The sequence below is a fragment of the Apodemus sylvaticus genome, chromosome 21 (assembly GCF_947179515.1).
Source record: "Apodemus sylvaticus chromosome 21, mApoSyl1.1, whole genome shotgun sequence".
In the NCBI taxonomy this organism is placed as follows: domain Eukaryota; kingdom Metazoa; phylum Chordata; class Mammalia; order Rodentia; family Muridae; genus Apodemus; species Apodemus sylvaticus.
The window spans coordinates 5,678,558-5,697,184 of NC_067492.1; the positions used below are offsets into that span (position 1 = coordinate 5,678,558).

Consider the following 18,627-nt stretch of genomic DNA (forward strand, 5'->3'; position numbering starts at 1 on the left):
TGCTGACTTCTTTGGCATTGCAATGTGAACTGGGAGTGGGGGCTCATTAGGAATCCTCCGGGACTGCGGAGACAGTCCGGTGGACCGAACACCAATCGGACCAACTGCCAAAGGTTTTGGCCTTTGTGTTGGGAGACAGCCCAACATGGCTGGGCCGAAAACAAACAAACAAACAAACAAACAAACAAACAAACAAACAAAAATAACTGAGGCTGGCCGCGTGTAAAAAGAAAGAGGTTCATTTCACTAACAGCTCTGGGGGAGGGGAGGGAGAGCCTGGGTAAGTTGTGAAAGAAACTCTCATTTTGCTAACAGTTGGGGGTGGGGGGAGGTGGGGGAGGTCTGGTAACTTGTGAAAGAAAGAGGTTCAGTCCTAACCCCCCCCCCCAACAGCTCCAGGGGTCCCGGCATCCTTAACTGCTGCTTGGTTTGAAAGAGGGCATCCTGCCTACTTTACTGAGCAGTGATGCAGCACTGCTGCTGCAGCTTATGCAAGGGATATTGCACAGCAAGGCAGGAAGCCAGAGGGTCGCAAGCAGGGGCGGGGCTTGTTCTGTATGTCAGCCCACTCCGAAGGTCAGGAGATTAGTAATCGCCTTCTCTCTTCTGTCCAGACTCCAGGGGTGGACAGTGCTGGACTCTGTAACCTGGCCTTCCCAAAATATGCAGAGGGAAGCCAGGTGTGGTGGCAAATGCCTTTAATCCCAGCACTTGGGAGGGGGACACAGTCAAATCTCTGTGATTTCAAAGCTAGCCTGTTCTACAAAGCAAGTTCCAACACAGCCAGGGAGATTATATAGAGAAAACCTGTCTCAAAAACAAAACAAACAAAAAATGCAAAGGATTCCAACCATCAGTCCAAGCCCAGAGCCCACAAGGCCGTGTTGAGTAAATGTGATAATAGAAACGTCCCCTGAACACAAGGAAGCTTCCTAACCTGCCCAGGACAATGCACATCTGAGCTTCTATTCTTTCCGTAGAATAAGCAAAAGCAGCTCTATCCACAGGTCAAGAATTTATTTCATAACAACTCATTTATAGCATTTTTCAAGTACAAGATCCTGTCCAACATCTTTGACATGGGAGAAGAGCACAGGTTGGTAAGGCACCTGCAGAGGAGCGTGGCCCCCCCTTTTGGCTTGAGACTTCTGGGCAGCTGCTCACATGTCTGTTGAGCAGAAAGCAAAGTTATTGAAAGTTTGCTTGCACACATTTGAGGTGAGGGTTTTGAAGCCTGCTACAGTGTGGGTTTCAGGTAAGTCGGCCTACACAGAATCAGGCTGAAGAGGCACCTCTCCACACAGCTCACAGGATCCTCCCCAGACACCAAGCTGAACATTGCAGCCATCTTTTCAGTTTTGAAGAGAACTGAGTTTACACCCACCCAGGCACATGCTTTTAGATTTCTCAGCCCAAACCTCTATTTTCAAAAAGAAAAATGCAGGAAAACCTCAAGTACAGTCAGACCTTATGACTCCATAGGATGCAGGAACATCGAAAACTTGCAGGTCAGCGTCAACCCACTAGATTTGTGGCATGAGCAGTCCAGGGGTACGCATCCCAGAGGAGTGTCCAGAGCTTGACCACTCAGCGTCCTTTCTGTCACTTCCCGGTGGCCCAGAGGCAGGGTGTGACGGCCATCAGCCCCGGCACCAGGTTTCAAGTTTGTGTTCTCAATGCTCATTTCCTGGGTCTCAACTACATTGGCTTTATTACAACATTTAAAATTAAATAACTCACTCTTCCCCACCCACCGTCTGTACACAGGGCAGGCAAAGCCCCACTTGTAGGCTGGCTTTCCAGACAGCTACGCACCACGCACCACAGGATAAGCTCAGTCACTAGGTCAGTTACAGGCGTTCCCAGAAGTGAAACAATGTTGCCACTCAGGCCACGGGGGAACAAGCACCTCAGGAGAAGTGGCTAGTCGAATTCCCAAACACTCTAGAAAGTCTCCAGTCCCATTTACCAGCAGGAAGAAGTCTTTGACCCTGAAGTATGGTCTGTTCTCTTACTTTTTCTATAGAAAAAACGTAAGATTGATTTTTTTTTTTTAAATAGTAAGAAAAAATTCTCAGAAAATTTTGTCACGAGGTGGCCAAAAAGAGGTTCCTTGCCCACAGCAAACTGACAGCTGTGAGTCACCGTCTGGTTCCTATGGCATCTTGGAAGTACCTACAGCCCTGTGAAAGAGCTTTCCCGACCCAGGGCTGTCTCAGAACAGTCGGTCATACGACCCTCGCCTTAAAGGACGAGCGGCACAAGCATGGCCCAGCGAGAAGCCGCTGGTGGGTAAGGCCTTGCACATTACCTGCCCCTAACACAGTGCCTCCCTAGTCACAGGACCTGAAGGCACTGCGGTTCAAAGTGTGTTCATCCCACATTTTAAGATGACCAGAAAAAAAATATATAAATTAAGATCCTACAAAATGTCTGTCTAAAGAAATGTCAAGAAGAGGAAGGTGTGGCGCCCTGACACCTGCAACCATGCTTGTATGTCTCAGGGTTCCATCAGCAAACCAGCCAGTGTGTGTGTGTGTGTGTGTGTGTGTGTGTGTGTGTGGTGTACAGGCAGGCATTTCAGTGGACTTGCATGTGTGTGTGTGTGTCCCACACCATCAACTATGGCCTTTCAAGGTGGCCCAATTCCTTGCAAATGGGATGATATGAGCACAGCAGCTTAAAGCCCCTGGACAGCCAGCAGGACACAGATGCTCTGCACAGGCCAGGAGTTCAGTGAGCTAAGAGCACTCTCTGATCTCAGCGTGAGCTTCTCTGTGAAGAAAACGCACATCAGATGGGCACCCAGCACCTGCCTCCCAAGAGGCTTCTCCACCATTTTCATAGCAACACAGCTGGTCGTGTGATAAAACAACAACAAACCGTAACAAGCAAGTGTGCTGTTCTGTCAACACAATGCCGGTAGGCTGTGGGACGTTTTGGTTGTTTTAAAATCCTAAGTGAATCTGAGTAAACTGAAGGGACGGGCACGAGGTTTTGTAAGCAGACGGCCCTCCTTGCCATTCTCAGATTTTTTGCTCTCACAAAAACCGGAGACAGTTTGTGTGATTTCAAAGCTCACGCTTATTCTCACCGGGTCCGGCACGCACGGGTCCTGCGCTGAGCACTCCGTAGCCCTTAATCAGGAGAAGGTTCCGTTCTCCCTTGTCCTGTACGATAGCAGAACTTCGTGCTAACACCCAGCTTTGAAGAGCCCTTTTCATATGAAATATAAATTAATCCAGAGGTCTACAGTTCTAAGTTTCCAGACTTACAGAAAAACAACAACAAAAAAAAACCTTAACTTTCAAATTTTTTTAAACCTATTTTGCATATGAATCTGAGCCCTGAGCTCACACGCCCAGGAAGTTAAGGGCGGAAGGGGGTGCTCTGAGGGCTCGTCCTGTGACCACAGCCACTTCATAAAGAGTTGTTGCAGCTTAAGAGCCAGCAGTTTGCAAGAGTCAGGCCAGGCAGCAGTACTTCCTCCACCAGGACTTGGACAGGTCCCGCACCTTGTCCGGGGTCCTGCTTTTAGACTTCTTTGGCTGCTGCTGGGAATCTGAGTGCTGGATACCAGCAACAATGGCGGCGTCAAAAACCTCTTTGAGATTTTTCTGAGTCAGGGCTGAGCACTCGATGTAGGAGACGGCTTTGACCTCCTCTGCGCACAGCCTCGCCGCCTCCTCGGGCACCGGCTTCTCCTTGCACTTGTCCAGTTCGATGAGCACTTTGACGTCTTCTCGGAGGTCCGACTGCGTCCCCACCAGGATGATGGGGGCCTTCGGGCAGTGACGCCGGATCTCCGGGACCCACTTCTCGCCCACATTCTGGAAGGACGTGGGGCTCACCACGCTGAAGCAGAGCAGGAAGATGTCTGTGTTGGTGTAGCAGAGGGGTCTCAGCTTGTCAAACTCATCCTGCAACCGAGCACAAAGCCGTCCATTACCCTTGTTGGCTTTTGCCACACTAGGAAGTGACCTTCAGGGCTGGGATAGTTACAGAAAAGCTGTTTTTATAAAGAGGGGCCAGTGTCTCAGACCTGCCCTGCTGCCTGCCCTTGGGACACAGCTGCAGCCTCCCTCTATAAGCTCTAAGGGACAGCACAGCCTTAGCACTCCAAATATGCTCTTGGTGACAATGACTGCCACGCCACATGCTACAGAAGACACTCAAGGCAGATGAGACTTGATTCTTCTGGCCTTCAGCCCACAGTGACCCCAGCTTTCTCTCTCTCTCTCTTTCTCTCAACTCTTGGAACTTGACTATTCTGAAAGTCAGTACTCATCCATGCTGATACCCAAGACTTGACCTCTTCAAACTCTGTTCTAGTAGCAGAACTCCCTTCTGAGGTCCAGCCCTGCCCTGCCTGACCACAACTGTAAAGGATACAGAAGCCCCCACCCCCACTCCAGCACACCCTGCTCCTCAGAAACAAGAAAGATGTCGAAGTGAGATCAGGGACCCGTGCAGACCAGTTTGAAGACCTGGTACCCTCCCTCGCTGTCACCCAGACAACGGTTAACCCATTCTTGTCCTGGCTGTGTCTTCTCTTTCTTCCTTTCCTTTTACTTTCCTTCCTTCTTTCAGCTCTGCAAACGGCTTAGCTTCCACACCATGTTTCAGACAGACAATATATAACTGCAGAGCGTGTGCAACTGTCCCGTGGTACCGAGACCTGGAGCAGGTAAGCAAACATGGATTTCCTGCAGTCTATAGCAGGCTCTCCAAGCTCCTCACACAACAGGCATGAGCCAGCATCCATGTCAGCATCGCCTCTGTATCAAGCATCTTATAGATCCCAGAAGCACCATTGCCAGCTCACAGGAAACTCCAGCTCAGCCTCATCCCGGAAAAACTTTCCCATCAGCTCACCCTTATCTGAAATGTGTCTGTGTGTGCACTGAAATCCTCCAGCCTCCAACGCCAATGACTTCCCAAGACAGGAAAACGTTAAATGGGTTCAGTGTTTTCCATTACTCAGTTGTCAGGCACTGATTACCTACAGTCCTATTTACAGTCACAGATTTAACTAATGACTGCCTTCGTTGGGGTTTCTAATGCTCTGATAAACACCATGACCAAAAACAATACAGGGAGGAAAGGGTTTATTTGATTTTCCAGCCTACAGTCCGTGATTCAGGGAAGTCAAGGCAGGAAATGGAGGCAGGAACTGAAGCAGAGGCCATGGAGGAGTATTGTTTACTGGCTTGCTTATATCTTGGTTTTTTTTTTTTTTTGAGTGGGGGGGGGGGTGTAGTTTAGAGACAGGGTTTCTCTGTGTAGCCCTGGCTAATCTGGAACTCACTCTGTAGACCAGGCTTGCCTCAAACTCAGAAATCCTCCTGCCTCTGTTTCCCAAGTATTGGGATTAAGGGGTGCGCCACCACTACCCAGCAACTATATCTTGTTTTCTTATATCAGCCAAGACAGTCAGCCCAGATGTGGAACCTCCCACGGGGAGCTGGGCCCTTCCACATCAATCACTAATAAGAAAATGAACCACAGGCCAATTTGTCAGAAATGTGTATTAGTCATGTTTCCATTGCTGTAACAAAACACAATGGCCAAGGCAACTATTAAAAAAAGAAAAAAAAATTTAATTAGGCTTATGGTCTCGGAGGACCAGCTAGAATCCGAGATGTCTGAGCAAGGGCACAGTGGCAGAAACAGCTGAGAGCTCACATCTTGATCCACAAGCAGGAGGCAGAGAGGGCACACTGAGAATGGCACCAGTCAGCCGGGCAGTGGTGGCGCACACCTTTAACTCCAGCACTTGGGAGGCAGAGGCAAGCAGATTTGTGAGTTAAAGGCCAGCTTGGTCTACTGAGCAAGTTTCAGGGAAGCCGGAGCTATACAGAGAAACCCTGTCTTGAACCCCCCGCCCCCCAAATAAAGAATGGCACCAGTCTTTTGAAACCTTCAAGTGGCACACCTCATGACACACCTCCTCTAGCAAGGTGCACCTTCTAATTCTTCCCAAACAGTTCACGGTCCATTATCCAAACAAAGACTTGGGGAAGACATTCTCATTCAAAGCACAACAGGGCGTTTTCTCAACCGAGGTTTCCTCTCCCCAAAAGACTCTAGTCTGCATTTAGGTGACACAACACCCAGCCAGCACAGGCTGCTTTCTTGGCCCTTCTTTGTCTCAGGGTTAGCTTCCACTGTGGGTCAATAACCCACTGGCAACGTGAGGGGAGAGTTACAGAGCTCACGGGAGAGAACCCAGCAGCTCTCTGTCCCCATGCGGTCCCAGTATGTGAAAGCTGAGAAAGAATGATTTAGGTTCTTATGGCCAACTCTGTCTGTGCCGAAAGAACAAATGTAGAAATGTAACCAGGCAAACGGGCCAGCTCAGGGCACTCTTCTGTGAGTCACCTCGCCTTTACTGAGCCTTGATCAAGGAACATTGACCTGACCAGGCTCTGGCCATGCTGGGGATGGGACACTCGTAAGGAAGTAGCCACCTTGGCCACATCTAGAGCCCACGGTGGCTTAGTGATAGGTTTAGGAGCGCTGCTCCCCAAACCTCTGAGATCTGGCTAAGGAGCCAGACAGGTGAGGCAGAGAGATAGGCCCCTGTGCAGTGGAGACTGGGGACCCTGGCACTGTGGCGCAGTGACAATGACACAGACAAACACATCCTCAAGGAAGGAGCTCCAAGGCTAACTCAACATGTCTGCCAGGCCTTCAGTGTGAACTCCAGAGAGAATGTTAAGGACAGGACAGACACACAGACAGGATGTCAGGCTCCTTCTAGCGAAGGTCATGCCGGGTTTCCCCTTCTTTTAAGTTTGAAGTTTTTTTCAAGTATGTTATGGATCAGTATAAGATGAATATTTGGCTCCTGGTGGAAATTGAAGAAACCTCTCTTCCTTCAGCAACGCCATCTGCTCCTGGGCCAGCTACTGTCCTACAGTCACCTGTCCATCTCTGCTCTGTTTGCACATCAGACCATGAGTCCAAAGTTAAACGCTTGCCACCCTGACGGGGAGACTCAAAGGCAGCAGAAGTGAATTCTGGGTATGTTTGTCTCAGCAGAGCAATGCTGGGGTTCTGGCTCATCTAACAGTCAGGGATAGCCACCCATGCTCTCGCCCCATGACCCGGCTAACCTGTATTCCCACCTGTCTCCTGACCACAGGAGAAACGTGCTCCTTTGTCAACAGGAAGGTATCATGTCAGCTCCCTAAAAGGCAGGCTGCAGAGCGGGAGCAGCAAAGGCAGAACAGCTCTGGTCCACTCTGCTCCAGTCAAAACAAGCACTTGCTTGTCCTGCCGAGATCTCGCCCCATGTGCTGGCGACTGGACAACAGTCTCTGAAGCTGCTTGGCTGCAGATCTCTAGACACCCTGTTGGCTACTTGGTGGTGTGTTCTTTGCCAGCAAGTCTTCAAGCTGGAGGCACAGCACCCTCGGTGAAAGCCGGCAGAGCCCAGGAGACCAACTCCTAAGCCTTCTCTCCCCATTATAATTGCCTTTATGCAAATATTGCTAGCCGGGCAGGGGTGGTGCACGCCTTTAATCCTGGCACTTGGGAGGCAGAGGCAGGTGGATTTCTGAGTTAGAGGCTAGCCTGGTCTACAGAGTGAGTTCCAGGACAGCTAGGGCTATCTTTTTCTTTAATTATTATTGTTGTATGTATATATGCATGTATGTATATGTGCATATTCACATATATTTATTCATATGTATATGAATATTTATTCATATGTATGTAAATAAATATGTAGATGCAACTTATTGATCCATTTGACATTTCTTTTAGACAGGATCCCAATGTAGAGTGAGGCCCAGGCTAGCCTCGAACTCACGGTAGCCCAGGCAGACCTGACACTTGAGGTCCTCTTGCCCCTGTGTCCCAAAGGCTTCGATCACAGGCCCAAGCCGCTACTCTCAGCTTATTCCCAGCTTTTCAGAGATAAGATGAAAGAAACAGCGAACTCCCCTTTTAGAAATGCTGAGTCAGTGAGTTAGTTTTCTAATGCATCCACCCCCTCTCAAAAACACATGGTCCAGTCTCTTCTCTGCACCATGCTGTTTTCCTTGAGCTCAGAACTGGTCTACTGACCCCAGGTCTGCAGCCGGCAAGCCCACAGCTGTCCACAGCTGTCGGCTCACACATTCTGGTTCATGCGCTAAACCACATGGAACCCTGAGATGACTCCTCTTCCAAGGACAGTTCGCCTCCTCAGAAGCCAAGGTGGCAGGTAGAGACATCTGAGGGGGACACAGTGATTCCTGCGCCAACATCCTAGCAGCTCCTCACGGGGTCTATGATGACTGTGCCTTGGGGATCTTTGGGTTTCCTGCTTTCTCTCTGCTCCTCGGGAGTATCTATAGCAACTACATATTTCTATCCATGTTCTACAGATGGGAAAGCCCAGCCTCTTCCATCTATATAAAACAACCCAGAGGACATCATGCCAAAACACAAAGACCCAAGACTGTTTTTTTGATGGTTTCCTCTGTTGGCATGTTTTTAAGAGACAGGGTCTCACAGGCTCAGCTGGTCTCAAATGCCCCATATAGTCAAAGACTTTTGAGCTTCTGATCCTGTCTTCCTCTTCCAAGTGCTGGGATTAAGGTGTGTACCAGCACGCCTGGCGTTTCTGTTTTTGAGATTGTGTCTTGTGTCTAGACTGTCCTTGAACTCACGGCCTTCTGGTGCAGCTTCCTGAGAACTGGAACCACAAGCTCGAGCAAGCACGCCTGGGTTTTGATCTTTCCTTCCCACACAGTGACATACTGATGGTGTTTGGCTTCTCCCACTCACAGCAAAGGTGCCGGGCGGCTTTCCTAGCAGGACGGGCAGCCATCGCTGCATTTGTCACTAGACTGACAGTCCATTAAGACAGCCTTGTCTTCTGTCTCCTTGAGGTCTCAGGAATAAGCCAGTCCTGAGTTCCAAGTTTGCTCTCTTACAGTAATGAGTTAGCAAAAGGTCCTGGCTTGGATGAGATCTGGGGACACAGGAAGGCCAGGTTCTTCATTTGCAGACAGCCGGGAAAGTAAAGGGATTACTTATCCCCGCTGTACCCGGTTAAGCTCCAGACATCAAGATAGGCCAGTTCGCTGTCACCTGGGTACCTGAGTACTTAGGACCTCAGTGGCTAGAACAGCTTCTAGGGCAGCTTCAACCAGGCTCAAAACCCTTCTGGAGGGCACTAAAGGGATTCTACAGCAATGCCTCCTGCCTGGCTTCCTTTTCTAGTGTTTTGCCCTCGAGGCAAGAATGAGCACAGTAGCCCTGCCTTCCCTGCTCAATCTATGGTGGCTCTGACTACTGCTCTAGACCTGAGGAAGACAAACCTACCATTTTTTTTCCTTGAACAAGCATTTAAGTTTCAGGTTCATTAGTCTTGAATCAATGGATTATTAAGATATGAGGGGCTTCCTCTGAGAAACAGTTACAAACCATCACTGTGGTTTTTCTTTTGTAGCTTACTTAAACTAGGCTGTGAGAGGTACCAGAAAGTCCTATTAAGATAAGGGGCAGTTCCCACCGCTGCCTCCTCAGCTCCTTCCCGGAACAGGCAGACCCTGTTTCACTGGCCCAGAGGTATTCTCCTCCTCCTCCTCCTCCTCCTCCTCCTCCCACTGCCCTCCAAGGCGCTGAAGCAGGGGTGGGCCTGCTCCACCAGGTTTCACAATGACCCAGTTACTAAGGGAATCATTTGGAAACTGCAAAAGGTTGTTTGGAAACCTTTAAAAGGCTGTTGTTTCCTTTCCCAGTGCCCGAGCTGTGTAACTTGATACCGACCTGTCCTGCAGTGTCACAGAGCTGGAGTCTCACAGGCCGCCCATCTACTGACACTACAGCTGAAAGGGAAAGAAAAAAGAGCAAGGTGATTATCAGGATGTCGTTTACCCTTTCGGCACACTGGCAGTTCTCTTAGTGAGGAAGCTAAGCCCAGAACCCCATGGAAGTGTACAAATATTCGAAGGTGGGGGTTCCCTCCACCACAGAGCATGAGGCTGCAAAGCCCTGACCTCTGGAAGGTGCCCCGGAAGACTAGTGTTTTCCTTTCAAGCCTGGAAGATTAATTTTCCTGTCACCCTTGTTTCAAAGGGCCCAGAAACAACACAAGGTGGGGGGCGGGGGTGGAGGAGAGGATTAGGTGGGAACCGACTCTGCACGTTTAAATCAGTGGACAACCTCATAGATAATCCTGTTTTCTCTTGGGAAAAGGCCTCCCAGCTTCAGGGTTTATCCTAAAACTCCAGCAGTTTTGAGAACTTGTGCAAACACGGGCGGCCTATCACCCGGAGCACGTGGAAATGAGCACTTCTCTCTGTCAGTTCAAACCGAGGATTAAAGAGAAAGGAAGGCAGAGAGAGAGAGAGAGAGAGAGAGAGAGAGAGAGAGAGAGAGAGAGAGAGAGAGAGGTCACACAGGTTTTTCACCAGCGTCCAGAGACCGGGTGAGAGCAAGGACCCCCATCCAGCAAAGACACGGAGTTTTCAGCTTAAATTAGGCAATTTGTCTCCTTCTGATAGCCTTTCTGGTTGTTTATAAATGTTTATGATAGTGAGCGGTGGAGGGGGCACCATGCACGGCTGTTTTATCCATAGGGTCTCTGAAAGAGGCAGAGACTGGCCCCGGAGACTGGAGGTCAGAGGTAAATTTTTTAGGAGGAAGATTTTTCACACTAGCTTACGTATTTTTTCCCGTAACTTTTTCTTAAATTCCAAAAAGACTTTTTAAAAATCAGGAGAAATTATCGCTTTACTTTTGTTATCTTTGTAGATACACGAGCCCACCCACCCTAGAGAACTTGCTGTAACTAAACGACAAGCTGGAAGGACTGGGCCAAGCGTCAGAAACCGAGACAGCGCAGGCGGGGCGCAGGCCAGGCAGGCGCTGGGCTCAGAAGAAAGGAACGTTCTCGCAAGCCCCAGCTCTCCCCGGTGCGCCTGGCCGGCTCACACACCGGAGCAATCCCGGTAGCTCCAGGCGGAGATCCGCTGGAACCGAGCCGCCCCGGAGGGCGCAGGTGGGAAGGGCACCTGAACTGCAGCTCGAGTCCCCGAGCCGGATCGATCGGACACCCCGCCGCCGCCCCACCGAGCCGCTGCCCCGAGACCCGCGCCGCCCCGCGCTGCCCCGCGCCTCCCAGCCCGAGGCCGCGCCCCGCCCGGCGCTCACCCGAGAAGTTGTCGAAGGCCGTGGGGATGTACTCGGTGGGGTAGCCGTTGGTGGTATAGCTGACCACCAGGCTGGTCTTGCCCACCGCGCCGTCGCCGACCAGCACGCACTTGACGCCGCGTCCCTCGGCGCCGCCCGCGCGCCCCCGACCCCCGGACACCCCGGGCCCGCGCGCCCCGCGCCCCCCGCGCTCCCGGCGAGGCGGTACGGGCGGCGCCGCCGGCGGCTCGCAGCGGGCGGGCAGCGCCGGCCGGCCTTGCTGCGGGGCCATCGCGGGCGGCGGCCGCGAGACCAGCTGCCACCGGCGGACAAAGGCGGCGCACGGTCCGCACTCGGCTGGGCGACTGTGCCCGTGCGGCCGCGATGTGGCCGAGCCTGCTCCGCCGGGCTTCCCTGTGACACCGGCGGGCGGGGAAAGAGGCGGGTCCGGCGGCGCCTTCTTCTATCCGGGACCACAGCGCCCCCGTCTGCGCGCCGCGCTGGTGAACTACGCCGGCGCCTCGAAACGGTGCGGCTGGCCGAGCTGGCTCCACCACGCCAACCCACGCGGAACCCGAGCTACCCCTGGCCCCTGCTATGGGCTTCTCACCCACCCCCCACCCCAACCCCCAGCTTCTTCCCAAGCTTCCTTTCCTTCCCTTGCTCTCCAGTTCCCCCTGCCCTGCCCCCTCCTCCCAACCTTCTGTTCCTCCTTCCCTCCCCGCTCTTTCTCCTCCCTCTGCTCCTTCTCCCTCGTCGGGTCGCCCCCTATTCTCTTTCTTCTCCACAGCCTCCTTCTTTGCGCGACCTCCCTCTCTCCATGTTCACCCTGCTTCTTCCTCTCTCCCTGTTCCCCCAGCTGCCCCTGCTCCTCCACACAAGTGTCTTCTTGGTTTGGTGGGGTAGGTGGGGTAGGGTGCTATGGGCTCTGCCTGCTTTAGCTGTCCCCCAGGAGAGATTATCGTCCTGGAAGCCTGTCTCATGTTGGGCAGGACTTAAGTTTGATTGCAGACAAATTATGATTTTTTTTCTGTTAAAATCATCGATTCCCATTTGGGTGCAGGATACCGCCCTTCGTTAACGCTCCCTCTCTCTGGCATGCTGTGACCTTGTGTGTACTCATGGTCCAGCATATTTCCTTACAGTCTTAAGTGCAATTTTGGCTGCCTTAGTATTATCTGAAAAGCTAATAGTCTGTTCGTCTTGTGCTGCCCTTTCTCTGCCTGGTCACTAATGATTCTGACTTGCTTCTGGTGTAAGAAGAGCTATGCGCTGTTAGCATGAATATTATTTTTGCTGGTAGTAAAGACAAGAGCTAGGGGCTTGGAGAGGCGGCTCAGCAGTTAAGAGCACTGACTGCTCTTCCAGAGGTCCTGAGTTCAATTCCCAGCAACCACATGGTGGCTCACAACCATCTGTAATGGAATCTGATGCCCTCTTCTGGTGTGTCTGAAGACAGTGACAGTGCACTCCTATACATAAAATAAATAGCGGGGCAGTGGTGGCGCACACCTTTAATCCCAGAACTTGTGAGGCAGAGGCAGGTGGATTTCTGAGTTTGAGGCCAGCCTGGTCTACAGACTGAGTTCCAGGACAGCCAGGGCTACACAGAGAAACCCTGTCTCGAAAAAACAAAACAAGAAACAAAACAAAAAATTCTTAGTATCACTTGTACCCATTTTACAGCCAGGTACAGAGATGCTGAGTGACAGGTTTGAGTCCCGTAAAGGAAATGACAGTGCTAGAGCAAAGGCACGCGGTACGGCAGGTAAGACTACAAAGATGGTGTGGCCACAGGAATACAGAAGTGGCTCTGTCCAGAGGTGAGTTCTTCAATCCAGGATGCTGGCTGGCAGAATCCATCATTCAGGGATTCCATACTGTCAGCCTTTAAAACTACAGTGCAAACTATTTTCAGGACTGGGGTATTGAATTCTAGGACCTGACCAAAAATGACCGTGAGAACCTGGGAAATCAAAAATCTCCCACACAGAATCTGAAGAACAGGAATAGGCCATCTTGGAAATGGACTAAAAATCTGATACGCTGTCTTCTCTTTTGCAGTGAGACAGACCAGAGCAGCAAAAAGACTGGGAACTCCCAGGTTAAGACCATTCGGCTCTCTTCTGCTAGTGGGCCACCTGAATTCCTCTCCTCTGTCTGATCAAGTAGATAGATTTGTGTGTGCCTTCTGTCTCCTTGATGGTTGTTGATGATACAGTAACTCTTTTTGCAAAGCCATTACTACAGCGTTGGTTCCTGTGCATGTCTGGCGCAAGCCTTTGCTTGGTGTTACTGTTAAGATCTGACAAAGTGGGCACATGATACTATGTTTCTGTAGATGTTGCAAACTGTTTCTACTTCAGTCATTGTGGCTCGGGGCCATTATCCGTTTTATCTCTGACTTCCCAACATATGGAGTGGCCTTGAAGTAGCTGTGAATATTTTGGGAAGCCAGCCAAGAAAAATCAGGCGGGAGAGACATTTTGTTTGTGTTTGATGGGACATAGAGCCAGGAGAAGGGAGATAAGGGAGGAGGGGTAAGGGAGCACTTTCCACTGGGGTCAACGGAAGCCAAGAGCCTATGCTGCTGGCATGAACCCGAGCCTCTCCTGCTGGTGTGGTACATACTTCACATCTCATTCAAAACTGCAGACACAGCTACAGAGGTGTGGGAGCAGGGCCCAAGGCTGAAACTGCTACCTCTGTGGGAATCTTGTCAGCACTGGAGAATCTGAAACTCCAGAGTCCAACTGCTGCAGAGCTTTACCAAAGAAAACCAAAACCAACCAAACAACAACAACAACAAACCAAATACTTGCTGCAGGGCCCAGGGCGCTCAGCTCTGCCCAGCATCAGGAATGTGTCTGAAGGCTGGGGAAGCAGTCGTAAGGGTTAGCCTGAATCCCTATGTTTGTAAGGCAGCAAGCCTGTAGCTATCCCCTAATGCACAAATTCCAAGTGTATCTCTTCATACTCGTCCTGGAAGAGATATATCTAACTTGAAGGAGTCAGAAGGTTGATAGCTAAAAAGTTCAGGAAGTGGAGTGAGCACTATAAAGTTATGCCAAGCAGTCTGATAAGAATACACTTTTGTTTTTGTTTGTTTTTTAAGTTTACAGCACTTGTTATCTTTTATAATATGTAACTTATTTTGATATGTTTCTTTATTTCTTTTGTTGTTGTTGTTGTTCATTTGCTTTTTGTTTTGTTTTGTTTTGTTTTGAGACAGAATTCCTCTGGTGTAGCCCTGGCTATCCTGGAACTCACTCTGTAGAGGCAGCTGACCTCAGACCAGAGATCCACCTGCCTCTGCCTCCTGAGTTTTTTGTGCTAAAGGCATGGACCACCATGCCTGGTGCAGAATTGTAGTTTTTAAATTGTTATCTCCATGAGGCCCTCTTGCCCCACTCTGGACATCCCTCGGGGACCTAAAGGTTCCTTGTGCCATCTGTGAAACAGAATGAGCATGTGTGCTTGTGTAGCCAGACTGTGGCTGATTAGATTCCCCAAGCTGCTGGTGTCTAGGCTGGCAGTCCCCACCCCCGCAGTGTCTCCTCGAGTTCTAGGACCCGGCCAATACCAGCCCTTACTCTCCCTTCCCACTGAGAAATACTGAGGAGAAAAATGAGAAGGAACCGTCAACACTTTTTGAGCGAGAAGATGGGAAATATCACGTGAATGAGCCCAGGCTGCGGTCGGAGCATCGGTAGGGTCTTGGCCAAAGTCACAACTGCCAGTATCATGGGGAAGAATTCCAACACAGGACCCAGTTTGTGTGCACTGGCTCCTTACCTACCGACATCTCAATCTCACCCACCCTCCATCCCCTTGCTAATAATTAGAATTAATAAATTAAGAGCTCTTATTAGGATCATCAAGTTCAAAGTGTAAAAATCAATCATTAATATTGACCGGCAAGAATACTTCTGGATGGCTGGAGAGATGGCTCAGTGGTTAAGAACACTGACTGTTCTTCTGAAGATATTGAGTTCAAATCCCAGCAACCACATGGTGGCTCACAACCATCTATAATGGAATCTGATGACCTCTTCTGGTGTCTGAAGACAGCTATAGTGTACTTAGATATAATAATAAATAATATTTTTTAAAAAAGTAGTTTTTGAAAACAAAATATCTGTTCCATTTTTACCCATTGGGTGAGATATGCTACTTTTCAGTATGAACTCAAAATGTCATTGTCTAGAAATCTAGGAGTTAATTTTTTGGTAGCTCTCCTTCCATATGGTGACTGGGGGATCCACCCTGCTCATATCTGTGAAGGTCCCTGGTGATCAATGCATTTTCCTGCCTTCACATGTACCAGTGAATCAAACTAAATGTCTGAAAAGTAAAATGGGAGCAGTATCTATAAAAACATATGTCACAGTATTCAATCAAGAAGAAGATGACGGACGGATAGGGCTGGGGAAATGGTTCAGGGAAACAAATGCTTACCACTCAAGTATGAGTTCAAATCCCAGAGCCCAAGCCAGCTGTGCTGGTGGACACCTGTAGCCGCAGCGTTGTGGGGTAGAGACAGGAAGGTCCCCAAAACTCACTGGCCAGGCAGCCAAGCTGAATCAATGAGCTCAGGTTGAGCAGTAAATCTTATCTCAAAAATAAATGTGGAAAGCAATCCAGAAAATACACTCAACATGAATGTCTACCTTCCAAACACAGGCGCACACATGTGCACACACCCACACTAACAAATACACAGATACACATACCCATAACACACATACATCACACACACATACACATATCACACCATATCTCACACATATCTCACACACACACATATACACACATCACCATAACACACATTTACACACACAATCTCACACGCCATCACACACATACACATTCACACCATCACACACATACGCACAGCATAACACACATATAAACACACCATCACAGCCGGACGGTGGTGGCGCAAGCCTTTAATCCCAATACTTGGGAGGCAGAGGCAGGCAGATTTCTGAGTTCGAGGCCAGCCTGGTCTACACAGTGAGTTTCAGGATAGCCAGGGCTACACAGAGAAACCCTGTCTCAAAAAACAAAAACAAAAACCATACCACCACATACACACATATTTACACACACTCACCACAATACAGACACACACCATCACACACACACACATCACAAAATGAACTTGCAAATAAGAATGAATCTTACCAACACAGTCAAGGGTGAAGGAGTGGGGCAGGGGAAAGTATGAAGTGTCTGACTAGGACTGTGAAGTTCAGAAGGAAACCAAGCAATGCTGGATGCTAGCTGGTTGAGGAAAGCTGTCACACCCAGCACGGGGTGTGTGGGAGGTGGTCGGGGGTTCTACTCCAAATGATGACTTCACCACTGGTCTTCATAGTAACTCATGTTTTTTATTTACTTCTGTAAGCCACAGCATATTTCAAAATTGCCATGGTTAGAAATATTCAAACATGTAAATCATGCTAAACAGGACTTTGCTGAGAGCTGTGTGCTTTAGGGCCAAGCAGAATAACTCACGTATTGTACGTCCCGTGGGCTGAGCAGCAGTCCTGTCATAAAAGTCCAACGCGATTTGAGCAATCAAAATCCTATTGATTCAAGACCATTCCAGGAATACCAATTGGAAAGCTCTGCTATGCATTATTTACATATCTAATATTTATTTTAATAGGGGTTTCGTCTTCCACAAGTGTTACTTTAGGTGTTTGATATTTGTAACCAACCCAACTGGTCCTGTGGGATTATTACAAAAAGGTAAATGGCAATTCGTAGACGTAACTTCCGGCAGAGACGGGAAAGCCCTCGGGAGGGTTTGGTGGGACATCAGGTACACGGCCAGAGGAAGCTGGGCTTCTGGACTGCAAAGTCTGCAGAGCCAGCAAGGCATCCGGCCGCAGGAGCAACAGCCTTCCTCACTCCGTCTTTAAAATCCCTGCTCCGTGTCCCTCCAGCTGTTGCAGCTCGACTGTTCACCCACACGGGAGAGAAAGGCTAGCTCCATCCCCTGTGTCATCCACCATGCCCCTGGGTGGGCTGTGGGCGGAAGAACACCCAGCTGTTTGACCCCCTCCATAATGAGCCCCTCTCACAGACTGTCACAGCAATTGACAGGCTTCCAACTCCTAAGCATGCTACAGAAACTCCCAGGCAAACCCTTTCCAACTGCCAAGTTCTCAAGGATGATAAGAACTCTTTGGAAACCCCTCCTAGCTATTGCAAAACCTTGACCTCCCTTAGTGTTTTCAGCCACCGTGAAGATAAGAGCAGCCCAGTCAGCATTTCCCAGCAGCCATGACTGTAGGCCAGGACTCTTGAGACTCAGACCTGCCCTCCTCTCCCACAACTGCAGCCCTGCTCTCCCCAGAAAAACACTCCCCAGATGCCTGACGTGGAGGGACACCAAAGGACTTGCCTAGGACAGCACAGGGGCTGTCAAACCTCACGGCTGGGTCCTTGGTAACACTTCAGGAATGAGGGAATGTATAGGCGCCCACAGTGCTATCCGGATCAGCCCACTCAGCCTTTGAGAAGGAAGTAGAGTCCATTCTGTGCCAAGGGTCTGCACTCTCTGCTGTGCTCATCCTAAAAGAATGCCCCTCAGGGCAAACCCACGTCTCATAGACTTTAGAGTAGGGATCTGGCTTAGTTGGACAGGAACAGCACTGCTAGCTGCAGGAGGATCGTTACTCGTGAACTCAGGATGACATCATGCTAACAGGACTACAGAGCACCTCGCCTAGAAGACGCCTTGGCTTCAAGGTAATCGCAGAAGTCCAAAGATCCTTATGAAATAACCGATGTCAGACAGGCTGAGAGGGCAAAGGGCGGAAGGAAGTCTGGATGGGGACACAGTGGCCTTCAGGGCAGCAAGTGCTGGGTGTGAGCCTAGGTCGGAGCAGACTGCACCCCCAGACAGTCGCAACATCCCCCAAAGCTCACGTTCACACGTCCTAAACGTCTGCTATGACCCCTCCAGTTTTACACACCGAGAGACAGCATCTTGGGAAGACTGATTTCCACAGTCTCCCAGAGAGTGGCAGGGTCAGGATTATTCAGGATACCCTGCCACCCCACAGTCAGACATCAGACATAAACTAGATGGCAAGCAATATGATTCTTTTATAAACAACATTTTTGTTGTTGTTGTTGTTTTGGTTTTTTCAAGACAGGGATTCTCTGTCTAGTCCTGGCTGTCCTGGAACTCACTCTGTAGACCAGGCTGGCCTCAAACTCAGAAATCCACTTCTGCCTCCCAAGTGCTGGGATTAAAGGCGTGCGCCACCACTGCCTGGCTAGCAATACTTTTTAAAGCCTTTAAAAATAGTTGCCGCCCGAGTGTGTAGTGAGCAGATTCATGAGCGCGGTGTGGAATATACCAAATAAGAGAGCAGAGCCGTCTCTCCCGAGCCCACAGCGGCGAGCGCCCCATGAGCCGAGGCTGGGCAGACAATGGGAGTGTGTCCACACTTTTAAAATACTTATGAGTGTGGATAT

At 49.9% G+C, this 18,627-nt stretch overlaps 1 protein-coding gene across 1 annotated transcript; it reads right to left on the minus strand.

The window, feature by feature from the left end:
• Positions 1-998: 998 nt before the first annotated feature.
• On the minus strand, positions 999-11,555 carry Rhou (ras homolog family member U). Its single transcript, XM_052166916.1, has 3 exons — positions 11,152-11,555; positions 9,766-9,824; positions 999-3,920 (listed from the first exon to the last, which is right to left on the minus strand). Exons 1-3 carry the CDS (start codon positions 11,420-11,422, stop codon positions 3,465-3,467), a joined length of 786 nt encoding a protein of 261 aa, XP_052022876.1. The 5' UTR covers positions 11,423-11,555; the 3' UTR covers positions 999-3,464.
• Positions 11,556-18,627: the final 7,072 nt, after the last annotated feature.